The sequence below is a fragment of the Hemicordylus capensis genome, chromosome 5 (genome assembly GCF_027244095.1).
Source record: "Hemicordylus capensis ecotype Gifberg chromosome 5, rHemCap1.1.pri, whole genome shotgun sequence".
In the NCBI taxonomy this organism is placed as follows: Eukaryota; Metazoa; Chordata; class Lepidosauria; order Squamata; family Cordylidae; genus Hemicordylus; species Hemicordylus capensis.
In genome coordinates this window covers 14,776,859-14,803,842 of record NC_069661.1, presented here as the reverse complement: position 1 = coordinate 14,803,842, position 26,984 = coordinate 14,776,859, and the positions used below count along the sequence as shown (strand labels likewise).

Genomic DNA, 26,984 nt, shown 5'->3' with positions numbered 1-26,984 from the left:
AATTGTGTTAAAAAAAATTCATTACATTTTTTTAAGTAGCGTGTTTTAAATGATGTTTGTTTTTATGTTTTTGAAACTAGTTGTACACCGCCCAGAGCCTCTGGATGGGGCGGTTTATAAATGTAATAAATAAATAATAAATAAAAAGCCTCCAAAGGCTGCAGACCAGAGCAAAGGCTCCTGAAGACCCCCTCCACCCCGTGGCTCCCTAAGGATAGCAAAGGCTGCCAAACGCTACCCAAAAAGTCTTCCTGAAGCACAAAAAAACTCTAAGCAGGCAAATCAAAGAACTCCATAGTCCTCCTCCAAACTCCTCTCACACCCCACATGCAAGTGCAGCAAGAGCACAACCGTGTAAGGGAGGAACTGTGCTGCTGAGAACCGCAGATATGCAGAGCCATGTACCGCAGATAACAAGGTAAGGCATATATTGCCCGGCCACAGATACGCAAAACTACAAGTGACAGAACTGTGTTAAACATGACTAAACCTAGCATACCCACTCAATACACAGAGTTGTCTCTATATAGTATTACTACCGCTAAATGATTCTTTATGTTGCCAACTGGAGGTTACAGATAACCCCAACTTTGGATGAATGGCTATTAAAAATATGGGAATTTGCTTCGATGGCCAAAGTGACAGCTTATTTACGTAACAATTCAGAAGAGATATTTTTTACAAACTGGGAACCTTTTATAAAGTTTAATTTAGTGCAAGGTTTGCACCCACACCCACGGTTTTGTTTTTGTTAACAAGGGGATTGATCTATGCATTATTTTTACTGATTTGTAATTTCGTTATGATGTGTGGATTCGAGGGGGGAGGAGGTGAAATCTCTGTAAGTTAATTACAGTATCGTATATATACTTGTTAGAATTGGAAGCTCGGAAGATGATGATGTACTTTCCTACTGTACTTTTTAATTTCTTAAATAAATTTTTTTCCAACAACAACAAAAAAAGGAACCGTGGATAACGAGGGACACCTGTACTGATAAAAATGTATTGTCCTGAATAAAACAGCCAGCTATTTACTTATTGTAGGCCAAGTGATAAATCTGCATGAAGCAGCCCCAGGCCAGCCAAAAGATGACAGGAAAAACACACAAGAATTAGAAAACACACACAAAAGTCTCCATATTGTTGGGAGGGTCCCTGTGTAAGCTGGCCTTGCCCTCGTCAGAAACTGCCTGAAGCCACCCAAATATTCCACAAAGGCCACAGTCAACAGCACATTGCAGGATCAGCCGCAACAGCCTGGTCCCGGTCCTGCTCTGAACTTTTAAGAGAAGTTTTAAGAGAAGCTGTCTAGCAAAACAAACTAACAGGATCGGTAAACCCCAAGCCAGGACGGGAGACTGGCTGCAGTTGCTACGCCTAGATTATGCTCACAAAGAATAAGCCTCTAATTGTGGCAAGGCGCAGCGGAGAGAATAGCTCCCCTGTTCAAGTCAAGGGTCAGAGTGAGCCCCTCTGTACGGTTCTGAACAAGGGACGTCTTGATGGAGGGTGGAAAACAATAGAACCAGCTCCTACTGAACAAATCAGATGCAAAGCGGCCAAGCAAGAAGCAGCAATGGAACACCTGCTCCTTTTAACGGTGGCCTTCCCCTTGGCTTGGGAACATATTCATTGCTTCGAGTACATGGCCGTGTGTGTGTGTGTGTGTGTGTGTGTGTGTTGTGTGTGTGTGGGCGGGGAAGGGGAAGGGGAAGGGGAGAGGGCAGGGGTACACATACATACAAAACCCAATTTGTGAGGCCTGATGCATTTACTGAAAGCTCCAACACTTGAGCATGGAAAAGAAAGGTCCAATGAACATTATTTCTGCTTCTGTGTGTTTTTATCCATGTATAGTTTTTGTGTTTGTATATTATATATTTTAAATCAGATTTGTTTTCATATTTTTAACTTAATACTTTTAACTGTCATTTTTATTATATGTGTTTTAACTTTTGGGATTGTTTTTAATGAAAGGTGGTATATAAATTTTACAATAAATAAAAATAATAATTAAAAAAAATGGGCTGTAAAAATGGGAGGGTTCCTTTCAAAAGGGAGCCATTTCAGAACTGGGAGTTGGAGAGAAGAGAATTTAGCAAGGTTCTCAGCAAGGCCCATTCTTGGATTTATTCATGTTTTTGTGTTTTGTTTTGTTTTTTAAAGAGTGTGTTGTTTCAGAAGGTTTTGTTTTCATTTGTTTTTGTGGGGTTTTTTTTGGCAAGGTATCATCAATTATTGGCCTGACCCTGCTGGAAGTGGAGAGTGCCAGGGAAGCCATACACAAGGTACATCTACACTGGCTGGCACCTGGACTAACAAAACACTTATGCAATAGCGTTGTGTACATGCAAGACAACAATGTAGCTGGAAAATCCTTTAGTTGTGCTCTTGCACAAACGCTCCCTGTAACAAACTGGCAGGTGCTGTGCACCTTGTAGTGCAAGCATGTTTGCATTCGTGCGACACTTGTCAGCTCTCGGCACAGCGCAACTAGCAAGCGTTTGCTCAAGAGCACAACACGTCTTGCACAACACGTGCTTGCACAACACGTCTGCGCAAGCTTCGTTAGTCTGGATTTCAGACATGGTGGGATTCCTTTCCCACTTATAGATGCCAGGGACAGAAGTTGCAAGCAACCCCTCTGCCTGCTCCCAATTTTCAGTTGTGTGGACGCAAAGTAGGATGAAAACCTGGGTAGAAGTGACTGTGTGGAAGCAAAATTGGAGGAAAACGTGGGTAGCTTTTCCTCCTACCACTCATACAGCATAATGTCTGAATCAGCAGACTAGAGGAATTCCCTTCGCTGGGATGTTTGCCAAGCAGCCACCTTACAGAGATTATACTTAGTTAACATTGTTCTGTTGAGCCTTTGGGTTGGAAGAGTTTTTCCCCTTGGTTGCTGTTCTGATATTACATTGTTGCACAGTTTGGGTTTATTTGGGTTTATTTCTATTGAATGTTTTACTGTGATGTCCATAATGTTCTAACTTACTTTGGAGCCTTAAGGTAGAAAAGTGGCATAAAAATACAAGCATAAAACACAAACTATGGCAAACAAGCAATAAGACATGGACTAAAGCTTAGGGCATGGGGATAGAAAAGGTCCTCCACCCTCTAAGTATTATCTACTCATCTCAAGACCACTATCTTGTATTCTCTGCCCATGTTGCTTTTATACTTCAGGGCTGCGTCAAACGTTTTTAAAATCAACTTTTCAAAACTTCCTTAAAATTGTCTAAAAATACCAGAAAATCTCTCTTATGGGAGCTAGTAGGGATGTGCATGCATTTCCCTCAAATTGATTCAAATCAAATTCAAATTGATTCAAGTTCAAAACCATTGAATAGAGTGGAGATTTGCTTGAATCAATTTGAGCGAATCTCTGTTCTATTCAATGGTTTTGCACTTGAATCGATTCAAGTGCAAAATTTGAGCAAAATTCGTGCACATCCCTAGGAGCTAGTTGGCAGGTGTCTCCTTAACTCCCCAGACAACTGTTTAGAAGCCACAACTGGCTGAGCTTAACAACATTGAGGGTTTTTAATGTATAGATCTAAGAAAAATTAAAGTATTCAATATACATTATTTAATGTATTTAATATATTTATTTAATAGACAGAGATACCTTTTATTAATCCTACACATAAAGACAGGAAAAGCAAAAGAAACCCACCAAAAAAATACATTCAGCACATTTTCACCACTTATGCCAAAGGCCACTTCAAACATGATGGAGAGAAATCACTTGTGTTGGAAAAATGGATGCAAGTTGCATACATTGGTTTTTCGGGGTATATGGAGAACGCACACTTAGGTTTCATCATGTGAATGCATTAGAGACAGAAGCAGCAGCATGAGACAAGGCATGGAAGGGAGCCTCAGTGGTCGAGCTCATGCTTTGTATGCAGATGGCCCCAGGTTCGATCTCTGGCCATCTGAGCAGGACTCAAGCCCGAGAGAGCTGCTGCCAGTCAGTGCAGACGGCACTGAGTTAGAAGACACCTACGGTTTGATTCAGCAGCAGCCAGCTTCCTGTACTCCTAAGGGAACAAGCAAGCAGAGTCCCAATATGGATGTGCAACACAACAGGAAGTGATATGGAGTGCAACAGGAAGTCAGTGAAGAGAGGTAAGGAGAAGTGTGCTGGGATCACAGAATGAAAAGTCTGTCAACCTGACTGCCTAGTTATAGATTTTGCAATTCTCTCACACAGGACTGCCATCACCTCAGAATGCAATCCTGGCGGTGGTGGTGGTGGGGTCCACTTGTTTAAAAGGAATCCCACAGCGATATCTCTCTGTATATGGAAAGTGCGATTGGTTTCCGATATTTATATTTTTATTTCAAAGGTTTATATCCTGCCTTTTCAATTCTAAGAAAAGTTCAAGAACACTTACAACAGGGGTTGTCAAACTTGGGTCCACGGATATTGTTGGACTACAACTCCCATCATCCCCAGCCAAAGGCCATTGTGCGTTGTTGTTGTTATTGTTATTGTTATTATTATTAATTCAATTTCTATACCGCCTTCCAAAAATGGCTCAAAGCAGTTTACACAGAGAAATAATAAATAAATAACATGATGGGAGTTGTAGTCTAACAACATCTGGACCCAAACTTAAGAACCCCCTGGCTTACAAAACAAACAACTCAAATCCAATAACAATATAAATCCAATTTAAAAAATGAGAATTTGAAAAAGCAACACCAATCCAACTAGCCAGGAGAACAAAATAAAGAACAAAAACACACATTCGTAGCCCATAAACACACCCTTATCAAAACCAACAGGAGAAAAACACTGCAGGATACTCAGTCCTTTCAAGCATATCTTCCAGGAGGCACATTTGAAGTTACCTGTCATCTTTGTTGATCTGGTCTCCAAATCCCACCGTGTCAACTATTGTCAGCTTGAGACGGACATTGCTCTCCTGAAGTTCATAACTTCTCGCTTTCAACCGCACGCCAGGTTCATTGTGAGTGGCCGGGTCGCTTTCAAATTTGGTGTTGAACAGTGTGTCCATTAGCGTGGATTTGCCAATGCCAGTTTCCCCTGAGAAGACAAACCATATCTAAGAAGTCTGTTGCTATCAGCATCCTCCAAGGATTTTCTGCCTGGTGTTCGGAGCTGGATGTTTGCTAAAAAACATCCAGAAATGTTCTAAACGTTACAGAGCCAGCGTGGTGTAGTGGTTAGTGTGTTGGATTAGGACTGGGGAGACCAGAGTTCAAATCCCCACTCATGCATGAAACTCATTGGGTAACTCTGGGTCAGTCACATATCTCTCACCCTCGCCTACCTCACAGGGTTGTTGTGAGGATAAACATAACCATGTACCCTGCTCTGGGCTCCTTGGAGGAAGAGCGGGATATAAATGTAAAAATAAATAAATTGCTGGGGTGCCACAAGTGTTTCTTGGAATGGGACTGCATGGTCCAACATGGAGACCATTTTACTAATTTCTGGTCCTTTTTAAAGAGATACTAATTCAAAGCGCAACCTCACCATGTGACTTTGGAGAAAGTCTTAACTTCTGGTTTATCATGGGTCAACAACAGAGACGATCATCTTTTTACAAGGGCCAAATGAGACCGTTCACATGACCTACCGGGTGGTTATTCACCCAACCAAAGGGGCCATTCACATGACCTACCGGGCGGGTGGGCAGAGGGAAGCCTTCGCAAAACTTGCCTTTCCCCCCAGACAAGCATCCTGACCTTGGTGGGAGCACCTCCTCACTCCCACATGAACCCTGCTGCTCCGTGCAGCACTCAGCAGGGCAGATGCTCTAAGGTTGCCACTAGTTACCCCAGCCTCCAGGTATCCCACAGTGCACTGGGGTGTACTGCGGGATGCCCCCAGGGGACGGGCACTCTAGGCACCCATCTCTGTGTCAGCGCGAGCTACAAGTAGGCAGTGCTGACATACGGTCCTGGGAGCCTGTTTGTGCCCGTAACCTGGGCTAAGAGCCGGGATTTGGCGCTGGGTTTAGCTCCATACGTTGCCGGGATCCGTGCAGATCCCAGTGGATCTCATGGGCAGCCAAGTCCACCCAGGGCAATCGTGTGAATCATCTCACAGACTAGGCCTGCCCATGACTGCTGTTTAATGAAATACATTTATCTATTCATCCAGGCTTTTAGAATTTGTCATTTTTAAAATTGTTTTGATCTTTAATTTAATCTGTGTTGTTTTATTGCAAACCGCCCAAAAGATGCAAGTTTGAGAACCTAAGAACATAAGAACAGCCCTGCTGGATCAGGCCCAAGGAGGCCCATCTAGTCCAGCATCCTGTTTCACACAGTGGCCCAACAGATGCCAATGGAAGCCACAGGCAGGAGTTGAGGGCATGGCCTCTCTGGTACTCAGAGGCATCCTGCCTTTGAGGCTGGAGGTGGCCTATAGCCCTCTGGCTAGTAGCCATTGATAGACTTCTCCTCCATGAAGTTATCCAAACCCCTCTTAAAGCCATCCAGGTAGTTGGCCGTCACCACATCTCATGGCAGAGAATTCCACAAGTTGATTATGCATTGTGTGAAAAAGTACTTCTGTTTGCTGTTCCCAGATTCCCGGGCAATCAATTTCATGGGATGACCCCTGGTTCTAGTTCTGAGCGGTATACAAATATGCTAAAACAAATAAACAAATTTAGCCCATGCCAAAGCACTTCATATGCTGCATCATAGTACAGTGGTCCCTCTACTTACGAAATTAATCCGTTCCGAATGCACATTTGTAAGTCGAAAAGTTCGTAAGTCGAAAAGCGGTTTCCCATAGGAATGCATTGGGAACGGATTAATGCGTTCCGGAGCCTAGAAAAAAGACCCAGACCCCCAGTAAGGCTTGCAAACTGCACAGGAACATTTCTTTTCAAGAATAAACAGGCAGTAAACAGGCAGGCAAGTCAAGGAAACCGCATGTAAAATTCATAAGTCGAGGAAACCCCATCTAAAAATTTGTAAGTCGAAAAAACCGCATCTAAAACCGGATCTAAAACTGCCGTTTGTAACTCGAAAAATACTTATGTCGAGTAGTTCGTAAGTCGAGGGACCACTGTAGTTATAAAAACACCCTGTGAGGCAGGACTCTGCTTTGATCTCCATATTGGAGATCGGAGGCGTGGGGAAGGAGCAGAGGCTCCCGTTCCCTAAGGCCACCTACTCAGCTTGTAGTAGCGGTGAGTACTGAACTGGGGCATGTCCCTGTTCACATCCTAGTACACTCACTCTCTTACAGTAGATACCTCTCCAATACACTGTGGCTGCATTCAGACACCAAGCTCCTAAGCTTCCAAGTCATGGTTTGATCCTGGTCTGCTATTCTGGTTTGAAGGGCTCACTCAAACTACCATTTGTCAGTTCAGACATCAACAGCAAACTGGCTTGATCCAACCTGGAAGTGTACTATTAAGCTAGATGTGCAAGAGGGAGAAGGAGTGTCCAAGCTCATGGTTCATTTTGGATCCTCCAAACGATGGTGTGGTTGATCCACAATGCAACATCTGAATGCAGACTGAATCTTATGGTGAATCTTATGGTTTCCCCCAGGTTCCTTTTCTTCTTCCAAGTCAGCCTCAGATACATAAGCCAGTTTACATAAGCCAGTTTTGCAATGATACTGATCACCTAAATAAACTCTTTGATTATAATCACCAAAGCAAAGAGGGTTGCAGCAACTTCTATCTTATTTGCTCCTTAACCTAATTCAACTTCTACCCCAAAGTGCTGAGACTTCTGTCTGTTTTAAGCATGGCATGAGGACTTTTCTGGAACCATGCCACACATGCTGTGTTGCTTTCTTACATTAACTTGTAGAGCTTACTTTGGGCTTGTAAAAAGATAAACAGGAAGGCAATTAAAGGCTTAAAGAGAGGCATTTTTAAGAGAGGGATCGCTGTTCATGGCGCAGACACGCAGCCCACTTCCAAACTTTGCATTCTTTTAAAACTTCTTTTGCATCCTTGTACAACCTGTATGTGCAAGAGGAAAGCTGGTCTACAGAGGAGAGCTGGTCTTGTGGTAGCAAGCATGATTTGTCCCCTTAGCTAAGCAGGATCCACCCTGGTTGCATATGAATGGGAGACTAGAAGTATGAGCGTTGTAAGAGATGCCCCTCGGGATGGGGCTGCTCTGGGAAGAGCAGAAGGTTCCAAGTTCCCTCCCTGGCATCTCCAAGATAGGGCTGAGAGAGATTCCTGCCTGCAACCTTAGTGAATCCACTGCCAGTCTGTGTAGACAATACTGAGCTAGCTGGACCTATGGTCCGACTCAGTATATGGCAGCTTCCTATGTTCCTATGTATGACCAGAAGCATGAGCAGAACAGATTAAGGCTATCCACATGACCGGGAACTGGGCAGGTGGGCAGGGACAAACTGACCAAGTGCTGACCAAGACAATCCAAGTGCTTTGGTGGGACACATGGACCGTGCACCCACACAATCCGTACTGCTTCAAGCCGCACAGATCTCTGGACACACTGACCCGGCCTCTGGATATCCCACAATGCACTGCACAGCGAGCCCAGTGTATTGGGGGAATCCCCTGTGAGTTGGGTGCTCTAGGAGCCTGACTCTGTGTGCACTCCGGCTGCAAGCAGCCCGAGCACACACATGATCCTGGCCCAGGGGTTGGGCTTGGGGCTCAACCCCGGAGGTGCACACAAACAGCCTGGGCGTGGAAGCTCGATTGCACAGCCTTATTGTGTGCCTCTGCCGTGCCATTTTGGACTCTCCTAAAAAGGGATATTACACCTCAAGTTACACCAGTTGAAAGCCTGCAATTGCTAAAAGTTAGTTCTAAACCAGCACTGGGGGAAAAACCCACACAAATCCTGTGCTTCCGGAAGTCTGCTTAGCACAGCCTGCCCTTAAGCAAAACCTCCTTTCACAGCACGTACATTCAGAGAGTAATTTTTTTTATTGCTGAATCTTAATTAAGTGTAAATAGAAAAGTAGTTTAATGATCTAAAACTGAAAGCCAGTTGTGTGTATGGGATAAGTGTTTTGGACTTGGGACAGCTAAGTGAAGTCCCTGAATATAAGGTTTGTTACAGTGGCTCACTGAATCCTCGGGTCTTGGACTTTTAGCTCTACAGAACAAGATACACTCTTCCACTCCTCACCCCGCCATCTTCCCCCTGTTCTCTCTCGGCAGTCAACACTTTAATACAGAAGCATTTTGGGGCAAGGACCTGTGTGTTTGTGTGCTTCCTAATACCATTAACATAGATGGCATAAACAGCAAAAGATCTGTGTGCAAACGGAACAGATCAGATGCAGCCATCCACCAAATGACACACTTTCAGCCTGGTCCCTAGTGTAGAAAAAGTGGCTTTCTTGCACTTTCAGCTATGTTACTGGCGTTACTGCCTTGGTTCCACTTTCTTCCCACACCTCCCCCCACCCCAACCTGCGTTCAGCCGCCAATTTTCCCTTTTGCCAGAGCAAAGCAGCAAAAAGGCAGCTTAAAAGCCCAGAATTAAAAAAAAAGGGGGAAAAAGAGCTCAGCCTTCTCCATTAATAACAGCGCTATGGAATGAGCTGGATGCATTATGAAGAGATTTATCACTGTTACTACACTGAAAATGCAGTTTTTAGTGTAAAACCCCTCCCCAAATCCTGGAGTACAATTTATTAGGGAACAGCTAAGTCAAACATTACATACCAGCACACCGTGTTCTGCAGCTCAGAGGCATTCCAGAAACATGTGACAGCACGGAGTACTACATGCACATAGAGAAAGACGTCTTTTCTTCCCACAAAATATTCACATTTTTGGACAGCAAAATCATTTTGTGCACAATTGCTCATCTGAGGCCATTAAAAGCAAGAAGAAGAAGAAGAAGAAGAAGAAGAAGAAGAAGAAGAAGAAGAAGAAGAAGAAGAAGAAGAAGAGGTGTTGATCAGCACCGAGGTTGCAACTTTAATCAGTTTAACTTAAGCGCAGTGGGAGGGCCCCCTATTTTAATTGAGAAAGGTAAGTTTTGATTAGAGGAATGAGGGCTAAGGGCATGCTTGTTTATTTTATTTTGGAGGCTACTTTATTGCTGGTTTTACTGTGAAATAGAACAAAGGGGGGATCAAAGGGTGCCTTTCTTTCTAACAAGCAACTTTTGACGATTTAGTGTTAGATTATCACATGCTTCCTTCCCTATGTCAAAGACACACCAACACAAAGATTTGGGTGCTATGCAAATTTATGTGAAACTAGCTGACCCCGCACAGAACATCTGTGTGGTATTTGGGGCCAGCATTTCTCGCTTGGGCTGGTCCTTCCCCCACTCCCCTCCTGCGGTTTCTGGCCAGCTTTAAAGCTGGTCTGTCCCCTCCTGGGCCATCTCCTTTCCAGGTGGCCCAGCCGCCTCCTCACCCCACCGCCACCTCACCACTGCAGCTGGGCCCGAAACAGCCACCTCGCCACTGCAACCGGGGCTGCCGCCTCACCACCATGGCCAGGGCTGCCGCCACCGCCTTCCCATCACGGCTGCCACCTCCTCCCCATCGCGGCCGGGCCTGCTGCTTCCCTCATGCGGCTCCTTCCCAATCGAGCCCCAATTTCTCCATCCTTGCTCCCATCTTTTCCGGGAACTCTAGCAGTGTGTCGCGAGAGTTCTGTGCGAGAGTTCCATCCCAAAGACACGCATCCCCACAGTGGGCGGCTAAGAGAAATAATTATATATAGAGAAAAGACTCTTCTATACATCTTGACTCAGATGTAAATCACACTGACATCCTAACTAAGTTTACTCAAGGCAGTCCCACTGAAATTAGGAGGACACGTTCAGGAGGTCAGCCACACTGTTCAATGAGGCTGACTTCCTAGTACAGGGGTTGGATTACAAATCCCATCATCCCCAGTCATGCTGGCCAAACTCAGACCATTGGTCCATTAAGCTCTGTAGTGTCTACACCTTTTCTTTTCTTTTAAAAACCAAGCGTGCCCCTTCTATTGCAAACCTTCAGCTCAGGCATCCCATAGAGATAAAGGTTGGGGACTGCGAAAGAGAGAGAGTTTGATTTATATTTAAATGTTACAGTTAAAAGATTGGCTGTTCGAGCCATTGGCTTGCATCCAGACTAAGTTACTCGTGAGTACTCCTACTGAAATTAATGGGACAAGTTTACTTGTTCCATTAATTTCAATAAGGCTGCTTATATGTAACTTAATCTGGATGTAAGGCAGTGAGTGACTGAAGCAGCCCTGTCCCATAACTGTAACATTTACTCTCTGTGTGTGTATATGTATGCACATACAAACAAAAAGCCTACCAATTTAAGCGTTAGGGAGACAGACTACTCCAGCCACTGGTTCACACCCATACTAAGTTACTCATAAAGAATCTTACTGAAATTAATGGGGCTGTTAATTTCAATGGGAGTGTGAGGGAGTAACCACACAGGGCAAAGAGGCACTTTTTAATGTGGTGATTCTCTTTATTTAGCAGAGGGAGAGTAACTGGCCCTATCCAGCCCCAGCACAGTACCGCCAATGACTGTTGCTGGTGTCTATCTTATGTTTCTTTTTAGATTGTGAGCCCTTTGGAGACAGGGAGCCATCTTATTTATTTATTATTTCTCTGTGTAAACCGCCCTGAGCCATTTAGGGCAGTATAGAAATCAAATCAAATCAAATCAAATCAAAAAATGAATGAATGAATGAATGAATGAATGAATGAATAAATAAATAAATATGAACCTTAATAAACAGACCCACTGACTAACAAGGGTATCAGAATATCTGCAACAAACCTTAACCTGGCAGTGCCTCTCTCAGTAACAGAGAACAAGTCAAGCTCTGCTCCCACACAACTCATTGCTAGTTTTCTGAAGTCTGTCAGTCATGCTGACAGGGGAGGGGTTCGCTGCGTTCAGCATGCAACCAGCCAATCAGGAGCAGAGAAGGAGGGTCTTCACCCTCCTCCCTCCCATTCTGCAGCGGACACATTGCGGAGGACGCATCAGCTTCAAGCCTACAATCCCCAGATGGGGAACAAACAGTGTGGACGCAGCATGGCGGGGTGGGGGAGGACGGCTTGGAGTACCCCTGGGAGCCCTTCAAGTACCCCTAGGGGTACTAGTACCTGCTTTGGGGGGACTCCTGTTCTCTACTGACCAGCAGTGGCTCTCCAGAGTCTTACACTGGGATCTTTTCCCAGCCTTCCTCAAAGCTGCTGGGGAGAGAACCCAGGACTCTCCTCACTCAGAAATCATGTGCTCAGCCACTGAGCTACATACAGCCTCATCCTGATGAATCAGAGTTCAAAGCATTTTACACAGAGATGATTTACAAAGCAATCCAACGTAGGTTTGCTTAAAAAGAAATGCCCTTGTGTTCAGTGGGGCTTGGTAATGATACGCAGGACTGTCGAGTTTAAAGAGTTCTTAGGAAGGCAGGAGATGGCTGTAGACCAGACCAGGCCATTGGTCTATCTAGCTCAGTATTCTCTACACCAACTGGCAGCGGCTCTCAGAGGAATCCTACCTGGAGATGTCAGGGACTGAACCTGGGACCTTCTGCTTGCAAAACAGGTGCTCTACCATCCAGCCCAGGAGGGAAAAAGCCATGCCCCTGGTGGTCTCTCTAGCCCAGTTCCCCCATCCATCTTCCGTGCATGCTTACCAGAAAGGAACCCAAGCCTAGAAAACCAGCTGTGGGTAACAGTGAGCTGGAAGTCATGCTCTACTGGCTATATTTTTAAAGAGCCCAATAAAACCCCAGTCAATATTTTCTCCTTTAAGAGAAACAATGAAACTGCCTACTAAAGTTTCACTGTAAAAACAAACCGGATTTCATATAAACACGCGGCAAGGGGGATAGCTTGGTTTTGCCAAAACCGAGTGCAGAGATCAACCGCTTTCCTTTGCATGCAGAAACGTCTTTCAGGCCTTGCAAGTGAGAAGTCGCGGAGAGAACGATGCCCCCCAGCCCCCAGTTTTTAGAAGTTCAAACCACTTTGTCACACAGCTTGCTGCGGTTCACCGCATGATCCCCACCCCCACCCCTGCTTAATTTGATGGAGATGAAAATACTAATCCTTAAGGGAGGGCAAAGAGAAGACAGGAGTAGTTTTGCATTCCACAGATAAATTTGACTCTGAGGGCTTTGGCTGTACAGTCAGTTCGCTCCAGCAATCTCCAAGACAAGGCTGCTGTGCCTATGCCACAATCCCCACTGGAGCATGCAAAAAGCACAGAATGCGACCCCAGGAGCAGGAATCAGCTTGCTGAGTTTCCTTCTTGTATTGCTTTTTAAAGGGACATTTCTAGCCCTTGAAACTGAATAGTTGAGAGAGGCTGGAGCATCAGTGTCCTTGCCACTTCCATGGCAAACAACTCCAGGGGGGGAAATGCAAAACAGCAAAACTGCAGAATAAGTTATGGGAACAAGAACAATCATACAACTTTATATACTATATATATGGGTCACAGAATCTAGATTTTATTTTTGAGGGGACCAACATCCAGACTAATGCAGCACTGGTGTTGCTAACACTGCTCTGGTGTGGAGAGATACTATTTTAATGCATCCTTTACCCTCTGAAGCCCACCGTGCACTGCAAAAATATGTCCCTGAGGGCTGAGTATCTCTCGGGAACATATGTTATTGATGCACAGAGGGCTTCAGAGGAGAGATGGATTAAAATCCACATCCCACCCCCAATAGCACCAGAACAGTGTTAGAGCATCAGTGCTACGTTACTGAACTTCCCTGAAATATATACATGTACAATTTGGTACAGGATATAAACCCATGACATCAAGTTGTGCTGGGTACGTAACAATAATGAGAATATTGCAGATTCAAAGAAAAATGAAATCATGGAGGGTTAATCCACATATTCAGCACAATCTTGTTGTAGAATGTTAAAGTATACCACATCATTCTGCAATGGGGGGGATCGTTTGTGGGGCGGGGGACACTCGAGAGAAAACTAGCATGTCAGGGTGAGTCTAGAATGGAATTGTTCTCTCCAGTGCCCTTTCCTTCTACCTGCAGGATAGTTTAAAAATATGGTCCTAACTACCTGTATTCAGAAGTGGTATATTACGGAAATGGCTCTATCTTGTGATATTATGAATGTGCAACTCGGTGTTTGAAAGCTGGAAGACATTTAAAGGGAGCTTCTTCTGCTGAGAGCTGCTATACCAGTAAGTGCAATTATTATGATGGATTCAGTTAGCTGCATTAAAGAGCATTATTTTTACTGTGCTGTGTTATTATTTAAAAATCACATACTACTCTTCCCTCCTACAAGAGGTGCCTCAAACAGCTAACAATAAAGAAGCGTATTGCATAAACATCTCAAAAGGTCAAACTAAACCATCTCAAAAGCAATATATAAAGAGGTCAATGTGAGAGAAACTGCAGAAACCACAGAACTAGAAGGCTTGCTGAAATAAATATGCTTTTCAAAATCATCTGACTACCATCACAGAGGGAAGTAGAGGAAAATTGCACAGCAAGGAGTGCTGAAAATATGGCATTCCTCCTCTAGGAACTTACAAACACTGGTTATCACTGAAGGCAACATGAAACATAAGAATACAGATTACATTGTGCCCCATGTCAACAACACCATGGCCCCCGCTGGCAGTGAGTCACATTGCTGGAGGGTGATTTATAGAAGTTGGATGGACCAACTATTCCATGATTGTCGGCACAAGAAATCCCACGCAGGACGGATCCTCCCCATCAATATGGGAAATGACATCATGCTGAGTGAAGGAATCAAAAAACACCTTGGGATTCCCCAGTGAAGTCTGTGGTATACCTAACAAGCATGGGAGGAGGAGGGATCATCCTGCAAGCATCACCCTGGCCTAGAAAGCATGGCCCCATCCCAGAGCCTTGGCTGACTGGGCAATGAGCAAGGCCCATCACCAAGCATGATTATTAACTGGGTTAACCCACTGTTGCAAGTAGGATGCCTATCCATTATGCCAGGAAATCATCAGGTATCAATGTATCAGGTATCAATGTATACATACATTGATGTGGGATGGATTCATGTTGGGGTGCGCACAGAACCGGATGGCCTGGTTCGTTCGAGTCCAGACTGGACTCGAACCAGACCGGCCAAGTTCAGTCTGGCCCCCATCGATCCCCCCCGGTCCGGGGGGGATCTGCGATTTTTGTTTTAATTTTTTTTAAATATATATTTTAAATACCTGTAGCCCCTTCGGGGGGCTTCCTGTAGGCTGTGGGGGGGGGTCCACGAAGGTTCCCCCCCCGCTGGCCTCTCAAATCACCGCCGTGGCCGGGTAAATGCAGCATTTTCGGCCCTTTCGGGCCTCTGTAAAGGTGCACGGTGGCCATTTTGGCCGCCGCCACGCAAGCACAAATGAGTTCTGCGAGGCCAGAGGCCATGTACGCATGTGTGGCAGAGGCCAAAATGGCTGCCGTGCACCTTTACGGAGGCCCCAAAGGGCCAAAAATATTGCATTTACCAAGCCGCAGCAGTGATTTGAGAGGCCGGCGGGGGGAGGGGGAACCTTCATGGACACACACACACCCGTGGTCTATAGGAAGCCCCCTGAAGGGGCTACAGGTATTTAAAATGTTTTTTTAAAAAATAAATATAAAAATTCGTGGACAGGTCCGGAGGTTCGGTTCCGGTCCGGATGGAACCAGGGTGGTGGTGGTGGTTCGGTTTGATCCCAAACCCCCGGACTGGTCCACACATCCCTGGATTCATGCAAGAGCACTCTCCATTTTAATCAAGAAAAAAATCCTCAAATATCAAAAATTTGGTAAATTCTGGCCTATAGCTGAGAATTCCTGTGTCAGATACAGTTCAGGCTAAGCACAATTATACTTACTTCTGAGTAAACATGCACTGGATCCCATGGTGAATTTTTAAAACGTTCCAATGTAGAGGAAAATCTTCCCATGGTTTTAACATTAAAAATGCATGGGTATATTTTCTATTAAAACATTCTCACTGATACTTCATGTCTTATACATGGGAACACCTGGGGAGGGGTGGAATTTCATATCGCTAATCCTGCCTGTTGTATCCGGAAAGACTGCAGAAAATCTCTCTGTTCAGAGGCTCACTGAACATCACTTACCAACACAAAGAATGTTGAAGCAGAAACCCTGAGAGGTTGACTTGTTGACCAGCTGATCAGGAAGACTGTCAAAACCGACATGGCCTGACAGGGACAAGTTCCGAAGATCATCATTCTAAAATTACAAGGAGAAATGTTATATTAGTGTCTTTTCCCCATGTACAGCTATATGCAGGCATCTACAAATCCACTTGCCAGCTAGCCAGTGGCACATACCCCTAGCCTCTGAGCAGGACACCCAGCATCACATTCCTCTGAGCAGGACACCCAGCATCACACGGATTTCCTTACCAGTTCCATTTCCACTGCCATTTTTGAGAAGGTAAGAAACAGCAGGAATCCTTTTTGAGCATCAGGAGAGGACTACCACGGCTTCCTACCATTTTCATATCCCAGTGCAAACGTCAGAAGACCTGGTTCCCTCCCAGGCCCTCTGCTTGTGGGCCAGAAAAGGATCTGAGGGAAGGGATGGAATTGGTGGCGAGTGCATATACTGGCTGGCTAGTGAGCAAAGCCTAAACTTGTGGGTCCCTGGCTATATTGAGAGCACCATTTTTCAAATATGAAAAATGTATTTACATTTAATTATTCAGCAAATATTCACAAAAAGGCCAGATGATTAAATCATTGTGTGTGTGTTTTTGTTTTCTTTTAAAGTAAGATGGCAAGGGAATAAAGGTTCCCTTTGAAGCCATCCAAAATGCACAGAAGGAAAATTTCCCATGTGAAAGGAAGGCCACTTCTGGAATTGTCATCTCCACTTTGGGCTGCTATTTATAAAGCAAATCAGGCTGTGCTAACCAGAGCTAATAAATTGAAGTGGCACAACTGTGCCTTAAATCACTGGCTGTCCTTCAGCAGGTCCTGAAGGGAAAAAAAGGAGAAGGAAAGGACAGAAAACTCCTCCAGCTCACATAGAAACAGAATTCCCCCCACATCGGTCCAGGACCCCCCTGCGGTGCAGATTCAAACCACAGTGGAGAAGCAATACGTGTGGCTATTTCTATTATTAAAGAAACAATTTGCTTGATTCACACTTTCGGCACTGACATCTTTTCTAAACAGATACCAACTCCAATCTTGTTAGTAGCAACCAAAATTGTTGTGTTTCATGTTTTAACAGTCCGGTCTCAGCTTCACTTGTTCCATCCTGACCTTTAAAGGCACATTAGAAACACCCTCTGAAGTCAACCCTGCCAAATGAGCCTACAGAAGCTACTAGCCTGCAAATGGTTTTACTAGCCAGATGACCATGTATACCTAGATTAGTCATTCATGGCACAGCAACAGCCTGAAAGGGGGGAAAAACCCACGCATTTTCCCTTCCTGATCACTTAGAGGCAATTCTGACTCATCACAGGACAGTCAATATTGACAAGCCTGTCTTAAAGTGTGTTGACTCCTGGCTCCCACAAAGGGATTAGGCAAAGGGATCAGGCAACTTCATAAAAGACGGGCCCCATTGACTGATATTAGCGAGGATGGCCAAGATGATCAGAGACAGTTTGCCACTTAATATCAGTTCCTGGGGAGGAATAGTGTTAGAAGGCTCTTGCCTTCGTGTCACATCTGTGAGCTTCCCAGAGGAAGCTGGTTGGGCACCATGAGAAGCAGGATGCAGATCCAGCAGGGTTCTTCTTAAGTTTTTAAGTAAGTGTTCTTGATAGTTACTCCTCACCTGTAAAATTCCCTTCCCCTGCAGACTTGCACAAGCAGAGCCTGGACATCTTCCAGAAGCAGAGCAAGAAGCTTTTATTCAAATTATTCCAACATGCTTTTTGCTGCTGGCAGCATTTCAGACAGGATAGCATATCTGTCCATTCCTGATGTAATCTAAAATACTTGGTCCAAAACCAGGCAGCTCAAAGATTTTCCAAGCTTTTATCTTGTGCAAACAGGAAATGCAATAGGAAGTCATAAAAATTCACTTCTGCCCTATCTCCCTCACTGGGATCTCTGTAGGGGAATTGGCCCATATCGAGTGTCTGTACCTAAGCCTAGGGACCAAAGATAGACTAGGACTACTGTTGGTGTACAGATCATCCTGTTGTTCAACAGAGTTCCTAATTGAGCTGATGGACCTGGTGGCAGGGTTGGCATTGGAGTCGCCCAGACTGCTGGTGTTGGGGACTTCAAAGTTCACTATGGGATTGGGTTGTCAGGAGTGGCTCAGGAGCTCATAGTGACCATGATAACTATGGGTCTATCCCAGGTGGTCTCTGGACTGTCGCATGTTGCCAGTCACATGCTCAATTTGGTTATTCCTCTAATCAGGGTGGTGCTCCATGGGTGGGGATTCCTGTTATTTCCCCTTTGTCACTGGCAGACCACCATCTTATTAAGGTAAGACTTGCAACCACAACCCGCCTCTGTAGGGATGAAGGACCCATTAGGTTGGTCCATCCGAAGTTACTGCATCCAATGGGATTCCAAGAAGTCTTGGAAGGGTTTCAAGATGGCTCTGCTGATGATTCTGTCCATGGTCTGGTGTAGACTTGGAATAACAAACTCACTAGAGCAGTAATCACTCCTAAGCATTAAAATTAGCCCCATGGTATTCAAAAGAACTACTGAAGCTGAAGCAGCGCGGTAGACAACTAAAGTGCAAATTGAGAAAGACTCAACTTGAACCCAACAGGTTATAACATAGGGCACATCTGAAGATCTATGATCTGGCAATACATGCGGCAAAAAAGCAATTCTTTTCTGCCCACATTGCATCCACAAGTTCATATCCAGTGGAGTTATCTAAGGTTGTGAGAGGGCTGATACAAGCCCCCTCCCCCTTGAATCCAAATTTAGAACCATTGGTTACCCACTATGACACTTTTAATGGTTTGTTCGTGGACAAAATCTCTCTTATTTGGGCTGAACTGGATTCTACAATTAGGGCAGGGTCTTTTATGCAGGTATCCAGGAACTCCTCTTAGGTGATCAGACTGGATCACTTTCTGTGACTCCTAAGAATGTGGACGAGCTGTTTCGGACTGTGCATCCTACCACCTGCTCTCTTAACCCTTGCCCAACTTGGCTTATTTTACCTAACAGTCTGATTATCAGAGAGGGTCTGGTAAACATCATAAATACATCTCTGAGGGACGGTAGGATGCCTCCTTGTCTTAAGGAGGCATACTTGAAAAAACCTATATTGGACCCCTCAGAGTTAGGCAACTATAGGCCCATCTCTAATCTCCCATGGTTGGGCAAGGTGATTGAGAGTGTGGTGGCCTCTCAACTCCAGACAATCCTGGAGGAAACTTATTATCTAGTCCCATTTCAAACTGGCTTTAGGGCAGACTATGGGGTTGAGACTGCCTTGGTCGGCCTGATGGATGATCCCCAATCAGGAAGACAGAGGGAGTGTGACTCTGCTGATCCTTTTGGATCTCTTGGCGGCTTTCGATACCATTAACCCTGGTATCCTCCTGGGTAGTGGGAGGGAGGTGGGATCAAATGGCATTGTTCCACAGTGGTTCTGTTCCTACCTCCCGGGTAGATTCCAGATGGTGTCACTTGGAGACTGTTGCTCTGCAAAGAGAGAGTTGCTGTATGTAGTTCCACAAGACTCCATCCTGTCTCCAAAGTGCTTTAACATCTACATGAAACCACTGGGAGAGATCATCAGGAGATTTGGTGCAGGGTGTTATCAATATGCTGATGACACCCAAATCTATTTCTCCCTATCAACTTCATCAGGAAATGGCATAACTTCCATAAATCCCTGCCTGGAGATGATAATGGGCTGGATGAGGGATAATTGAGGTTGAATCCAAATAAGATGGAAATTCTGATGGGGGGAGGTGGTCAGGACCCCAAAGATGGTTTAGATCTCTCTGTTCTCGATGGGTTTACTCCCCCTGAAAGACCAAGTATGTAGCTTGGGAATGCTTGTGGGATCCAAAACTCTCTCTGGTTTCTCAGGTTGAGGCAGTGACCAGGAGAACGTTTTATCAGCTTCAGCTGATACGTCAGCTACACCCATTTCTGAAGGTAAATGACTTCAAAATAGTATTACTAATTATTCTAATTGTTTGTCTCTGTGAATTGTTAGTTTTTATTCTGTGAAAGTGTTTAAATAGTTTGCCTATTATTTTTAGCCTTCTTTCCTTAAGGAAAGTAAGTTTAAGATATCACCTGGCATATGTGTGTGTGTGCATGCACATGTTCATCCGTGTATTGGTGTGTGTGTGACCCCCACTATCAACTTCACAATGCCTGGACCAATATGAACCAAATTTGGGTACAAATGTAAAGACACATAGGGAGATCTCAACGGCATAAGTGTGTGATGATGTCATCCACCGCAGTTCAAGATGGCAGACACATACATGTTTGAAGCACAAATGGGCTAACTTGTGAACCACCTAACCAATTTTGAACCAAATTTGCTACAGCTGTAGTGAGTGTCACATAGAAACACCTCAGTGGCGTAGTTTGTGATGGAATACACCTATATCAGGGAGCAGCGATATAGGAATATGCTGCAAGGCATCATCTCATACTGTGCAGGAGATGGCAATGGTAAACCCCTCCTGTATTCTACCAAAGACAACCACAGGGCTCTGTGGGCGCCAGGAGTCAACACTAACTTGACAGCACACTCTACCTTTACACTGCTTAGAGAAGTATATATCAGGCAACATATAAATATGATCAATAAATATCATTACACTCTCTTACAATAGATCCAAAAGGAATTCATAAAAATTCACACCTGCCCAAGGTAAAGAAGCAGAAAGCATATGAAAGCTAGAATGGTTATGCATACAAAAGAACAAGCCTTGCTAAAGAAGGATCAGCACAAGCACAGCTTCTGCAAAGGGGAGTCTTGCCTCAGCAGCCTCTTCAGGCCAACTAGAGACAGTACCGCAATACTGAGTTCCATTTCTCAGATTCAGAACGCCGGCTGAAGCAGCAGGTTGATAGTGGAACGGAAGTGCATTATCATTAGCCAATGCATATGGCACTTCACAATGAACAAGAGGTCAATTCTCTGCACTAAGGGAATTGAAATCCATCATTCAACGCAGGAGAAAACAGAGAAGAAAGAGGGAAATTAAGGCAGTGTAAAGCATAATACACCTTCGTTTCAGCTCAGTTGGCGGCGACAAAACACGCTTCCTAATGAAATTAGAGTTTCCTCTTCTCTGGATGTTTTTAAGAAGGACCTGAAAACATAGCTGTTTAGCCAGGCTTTTTGTTTATAATATGGAAGCTCCAGGTTTTAGAGTTTTTATTTCTATTTTTAAATTGTTGTAATGGTTTTGCTAGATTGTTAACCATCCGGGGGCTTCTGTAAGAGGTGGTATAGAAATGTAGTAAATAAAATAAATAAATAAATTTCAGTTATACAGTCTTCGTTGCATTCAGGTACAGGGAAAAGGGTATTGTAAGAAGGGCTTCAAGGAAAAGGTGGATTTTGAGGAAGAATTTGAAGGGAGGGTGAGAGTTGGATGATGGTGGCAGCAAGGAGGCCAGGTACCCGTGATAGGAGGCAGTCAGTGAATAGTAGCAAAAGGGAGAGGATTGGCAAGCTGTGGAGAAAGGAAGAGGCCAGGCAGCAGAGTGGTTGTTGGTGGCCATGTGTCCTACAGTTATTGTAAAGTCAGTGAGCCAGCGTGGTGTAGTGGGTAAAGTGCTGGACTAGGACCGGGGAGACCCGAGTTCAAATCCCCATTCAGCCATAAAACTAGCTGGGTGACTCTGGGCCAGTCACTTCTCTCTCAGCCTAACCTACTTCACAGGGTTGTTGTGAAAGAGAAACTCAAGTATGTAGTACACTGCTCTGGGCTCCTTGGAGAAAGAGCGGGATATAAATGTAAAATAAAATAAAATAAAATAAAATAAAATAATAATAATAATAATAATAATACCCATTTCCATCCCTGAAGACCGCCACACTGGTCTAATATTCTAGTCAAACTCCGCTGCTTCTTCTGGCTTCCGCTCCAGCTTGTACTAATTTTAAAAGATGCCACATAGACAAAGTTTACCAAGCCAGTCAGTGAGCACAATGGGAAAAACTAACAGAGAGTGCTCTTGATTTGATTTAAGCTCTTCCTCTGCCTCCAAGGAGCCCGGTCTTCCTCTGAAGCTTCGCCTTGCCAAGTAAATCTAAAGTTGTAAGCTTATTCCACTCCTTAAGACCCTCAGCTTAAAGAAAACCTGTTAGAATAATTTCCTTGCCGGCGGCAATGTTGTGAGCCAACTGCAGCTGGTGGGAAAGGAACCAAGGACCAGAGAACGCATTACAGTCCCCATCTGTAACTGATAGACCTGCTCTTGCTACTACGCGTCTGAATTCAGAGAAGCGTGCTTTCCAACAAAGGAATGCTGCGAATATCTGCAACTTTCTGCTCCCAAGGAAGCATGTGTGTGTATTCGCTTTTGCAGATAAGTGTTCTGAACAACCAGCATGGCTGTAAATACAATTACAGATCCACAAAACAAACAGGAATGACAATTCTACACATATTTATCCGGGAGTGCATCTTACTAAATGCCATTGGATTAGTTCCAAGTAGACATGCACAGGATTGTGCTCCATATTGCTCAAGCTGTCGCTCAATTAAGTCAATTTTATGCTTACAATGGCTTAGAATAGATCTGCATTAGCTTCCACAGACAGCAGACTTTTGAACCGGGAACATGATGCACAGTTAATGTAATTAGTTACACAAAGTACAACAATGGTTCACATTATCATGCTGCCTGTGCTTTCAGATGGGGAATATGAGGTGCAATTTCAAATAAAATGCATGCAATGCACAAGAATTATTTGGATTTGCTTCGAGAAAGTCAGGCATCCACTTCGGCAGATAAGCGTCCCAAACAAGAAATGCCAATGGCTGACATCCTGACCAACGAATAGTCAGCAATAGCACAAGAAGATCGCATCGCTGCCCTAAGAAAATGTGGCTTTGCAGAATTGTGCTACTGCATAAAACTTCCCTGTAAAACGGAGACGGCATGGCGCAGTTGTGCAACTGTTGCGCAGCATGCTTGTGACAGCAGAACACTAATCTGGAACACAAGCTCCAGGCTTAGCGTAACAAAACTGGCCTGCACAATGTCCTCCTGTAAGTACACCATTAGGATGTCAGCCGGGAGAGGATGGGGAGGCAGAAATAGCCACAAAAATGAAAGGACAGCTTCCCACATCTCCTATTTTCATTCCCCCACCCAACTGCAAGAAAAATAGGAACACAGGAAGCTGCCTTATACTGAGTCACAATACTGGCCCATCTAGCTCAGTATTGTATTGTCTACACAGACTGGCAGTGGGTTCTCCAAGGCAGGAGTCTCTCCCAGCCCTATCTAGAGATGCCAGGAAGAGAACTTGGAACCTTCTACATACAAGGATGCAGGTGCTCTTCCCAGAGCGACCCCATCATATCTCACAGTGCTTACACGCAGTCTCCCATTCAGGTGTAAACCAGGGCAGATCCTGCTTAGCAAAGGGGACAATTCATGCTTGCTACCACAAGACTAGTGGAACAGAATCAGAGAGGTGCAATTCAGAAGAATCCCATGGAAATGGAGGGTGCCTAGCATGAAATGCATACGAGTTCTTTGCCCCTACATAGAGCACAAGCAAGCAACACCTGGCATACCAGCGTGGTGTAGTGGTCAGAGCACTAGATTCGGAACGGGGAGACCCAAGTTCAGATCTTTGCTCCGCCTTAAACTCACTGGGCGACTCTAGGCCAGTCACTCCTCTCTTGGCCTAACCTACCTCACTGGGTTGTTGTGAGGATAAACATAGTCATGTAAACCATGCTGAGTTCCTTGGAGGAAGGGCAAGATAAATGTGTAAACAAACAAAACAAAAAAACCCTAAAATGCTCTTGGTGACTTGTCACTCACAGGCCAGACTTTCTAGGGAGAAAGGGGGCAAAACCACAGCTTTTTCTGCAGGATTCCTAAAGGGAGATATTAATAGTCCTTTGCCTGCTTTGTCTTTGGTGCCTGTGCTGTATTTACCCAAATAGAAGACAATTCTGAATTTAAGACGACCCCTTTAAAAAGAAAAAAGCAGAGGCTAAGTACAGATTATACCTATATTTATCTGAAAGGAAAAGGACTCCAAACTGGAGATGACTCCCCAATTCCTAACATCAAAAGAACTTGGGAAAAGCCTAGTCTTGGATTGGTAAATGCAGTATTTTTATTTATTTATGTGTATTTCAATTTAAGGCAGGCCCAGCTTAATGTGACAATTCAGTTTTGCTCTCAACGGCGAGTCCAAACATTTGTCTGCGAGGCAAAGTGCCCGGCGAAAAGGTCAGTCCAAACTCGAAGCAGAAAAAGCCCCGCTTCTGCCAAGAAACAGCATAAAAGGCCATTTCCCTTCCTTAAAGACTTTCTCTCCCTCCCTCCCCAAACCACTAACATTTCTATTTGGAGTCAAAGTGACTAATGCGTATAGCAGTTCTCATGTCACAAATTGCTAACCAGCAGAAAAGCGGACTTCTTTTCCTGGCGGGGAGGGGGAAGATAGGAACCATGTGTGCACATTCCTGTGAGTCTTGTAAAGTTAGTAAGGGAGGGGGGAGCAAGGGAGAAAAGAGATTGGGGGGGGGAGAAAGGAGAGCACAATGGGACAAACAAGTATGAAAAATTTCCAAAGGCAAAGCCCAATCAAAACCAGATGCTCTCCCCACTTCTCATGCCCAGTCTTGAACTACCAATCTGAGCTGCTGCATTTAAGCCGATAAGGCCGGGTGTAAATCAATCACTTCCAAGACTTCTGGTGCAAATGCCAAATCCCGACTCTCCCTTTCTCTTTTTTTAAAGCTGTCAAATATTGTGGGCTAAAGGAACATGATTGCCAAGAAGCACAAGAGGAAGCGCAGCGCTCAGCCTGCTGGGCCGCAAGGGGTTGCATTCCTCTTGGCCGGTGTGCCTGCTCGCTTCCTGCCTTCTCCCCCCCCCCCCCACCGCCCCACCGCCTGCCCCACCTCTGGAACCAGAAAATTCAAGCCAAGTCTTTCAAGGGTGATGCAGAGTTGCTTGCAGGCTTCCTGGCACTGCTCTAAGTCAACGGATCCTTCCAGCACAAGGACGCTCCAAAATCAAAAACCAGTTCGAAGTCAGCTGAGAGCCAGAATCAGACATTATGCTGAGAAGGTCTGGGCCCCGTAACAAAATGTTGCACGTGTTACCTGAGCCTGCTGGGCGCTTTCCAGATTAGACCCTAAAACGGGGTCAAGAGGACCTACCTCTGAAGTGTACTTCCACACCTCTTGTGTTGTAATACCGCAGTCCTGACACTAGCCGCAGGGTGCCGTTCATATGTGTTGGATGCCTTGTTTCGAATTTAATCACTGCGATTTAGTGCTATGACATCGTTTATCTGGCATTAAAAGTGCGTTGTTTTCCTGGGTTGTTAGTTTTCACAAGACTGCTCCCCCTGCAGGTTTTACGTTTTCAATGTGATTTGCACGAACGAGACATTCAGGCGCTTTTGAGCGGCTAATCTGGAAAGCGCCCAGGTGAACATGGTGAAGAAGGAAAAAATGCAAGCAACCCAGTCAGGAATCCCTGCTCTAACGTGGGTCTTGCCAGTAGCGTAGTGAGGATGCTGGCGGCCCCCCATGCAGGGGGGCGTGGTCATGTTAGCAAATGGGGCTGCACACCCCGTTGGGAAGTAAAATCTGGCCAGCACCGTGTTTGCAGCGTGGCCAGGAGGGCTCCTCTTTGCTTGCAAAGGCAGGGAGATGCAGCTCCGTTTTGGAGAAGCTTTTCCGCCAGTGCTGAGCTCCCTGCCTTTGCAAGTAGGAGAAGCCCTCCCAGACCCGCTGCAAACACTGTGCTGGCTAGATTTTACTTCCAAGCAGGCACACAGCCCCATCTGCTAACATGGCCATGCTCCCTATATCTGTCATCAGATGCAGGGGGTGGGGTGGGGGCGCCAGGCACAGCCCCTGGCTCATGGAGACCCGGGTTCTTTGAACCCCTTCGCACCATAGTGGCTCTGCCCCTAGGTCTGACTGCGGGAGAGAAAGGGATTGTGGAATAAATTATAGTTAATGTTGAATATTTCTAGTTCATTGTGTGACACTAGGCCCATTCACACGTTACGTTCAACATTCATACAAGTTTACAGTGTACATAGGTATAGAATTGCACAGAGGCACAGTCGTTCATGAGCCACCTAATGGCACAGCAGGGAAATGGCTTGACTACCAAGCAAGAGGTTGCCGGTTCGAATCCCCACTGGTATGTTCCCCAGACTACTGGAAACACCTATATCGGGCAGCAATGATATAGAAAGATGCTGAAAGGCATCATCTCATACTACACAGGAGGAGGCAATGATAAACCCCTCTTGTATTCTACCAAAGACAACCACAGGGCAATGTGGTCATCAGGAGTCAACACTGACTTGACAGCACACTTTAATTTTACAGTTGTTCACGTTACGCTGAACACAGGTACAGAAGCACACTTCCTATTTGTACCCTGCATTTGAGGGACCCATAATCTAGGTTCACTTTTAAAATCAATACAGGTACAGTCATTCACACAAACACATGTATGAGTGTACAGACATCTGTAAACTTGTTCAGTGTAATGTCTGTATCAGGTAGGGTGTGTGTGTGTGTGTGTGTGTGTGTGTGTGTCCCTGGACATAAAACAATCAGCAGTTTAACAGATTCAGTGGGCAACTTCCTTCTCTGTCCCTCAGGAGAATTCACTAATATAAAAACCTGGGGTGGGAGGGAGATTGTTAATTCCCCACACCAAGAACAGCTGGGCGGGCGCTGGCAATGGTGGGGTGGGAGCAGGGTAGTGACAGGCCTCGGGAGGGGGGATCCAGAACATTTGGAGGGCCCCCCAGAGACAGGAGGCTATGGACCAGATCCCCAAGGTCCGTGGGAAAGATCACCGGTGGCCCTCTGTGT

At 45.1% G+C, this 26,984-nt stretch overlaps 1 protein-coding gene and 1 long non-coding RNA gene across 5 annotated transcripts in view; one reads left to right on the top strand and one right to left on the bottom strand.

Moving 5' to 3' along the window:
• Positions 1–26,984, bottom strand: part of SEPTIN11 (septin 11) — a 135,663-nt gene that overhangs the window by 57,189 nt on the left and 51,490 nt on the right. For all 4 annotated transcript variants that reach the window (XM_053257949.1, XM_053257950.1, XM_053257948.1 and 1 more), the window contains exons 2-3: positions 16,078–16,192; positions 4,863–5,058 (exon numbers count right to left, since the gene is read on the bottom strand). In XM_053257949.1, the coding sequence (XP_053113924.1) occupies positions 4,863–5,058; positions 16,078–16,192 (311 nt within the window). The remainder of the gene's footprint in view (positions 1–4,862; positions 5,059–16,077; positions 16,193–26,984) is intronic.
• Positions 15,485–21,263, top strand: LOC128328202 (uncharacterized). Its single transcript, XR_008309075.1, has 4 exons — positions 15,485–15,554; positions 16,243–16,399; positions 19,999–20,067; positions 20,763–21,263. It is a non-coding gene; the product is annotated as an uncharacterized LOC128328202 (long non-coding RNA).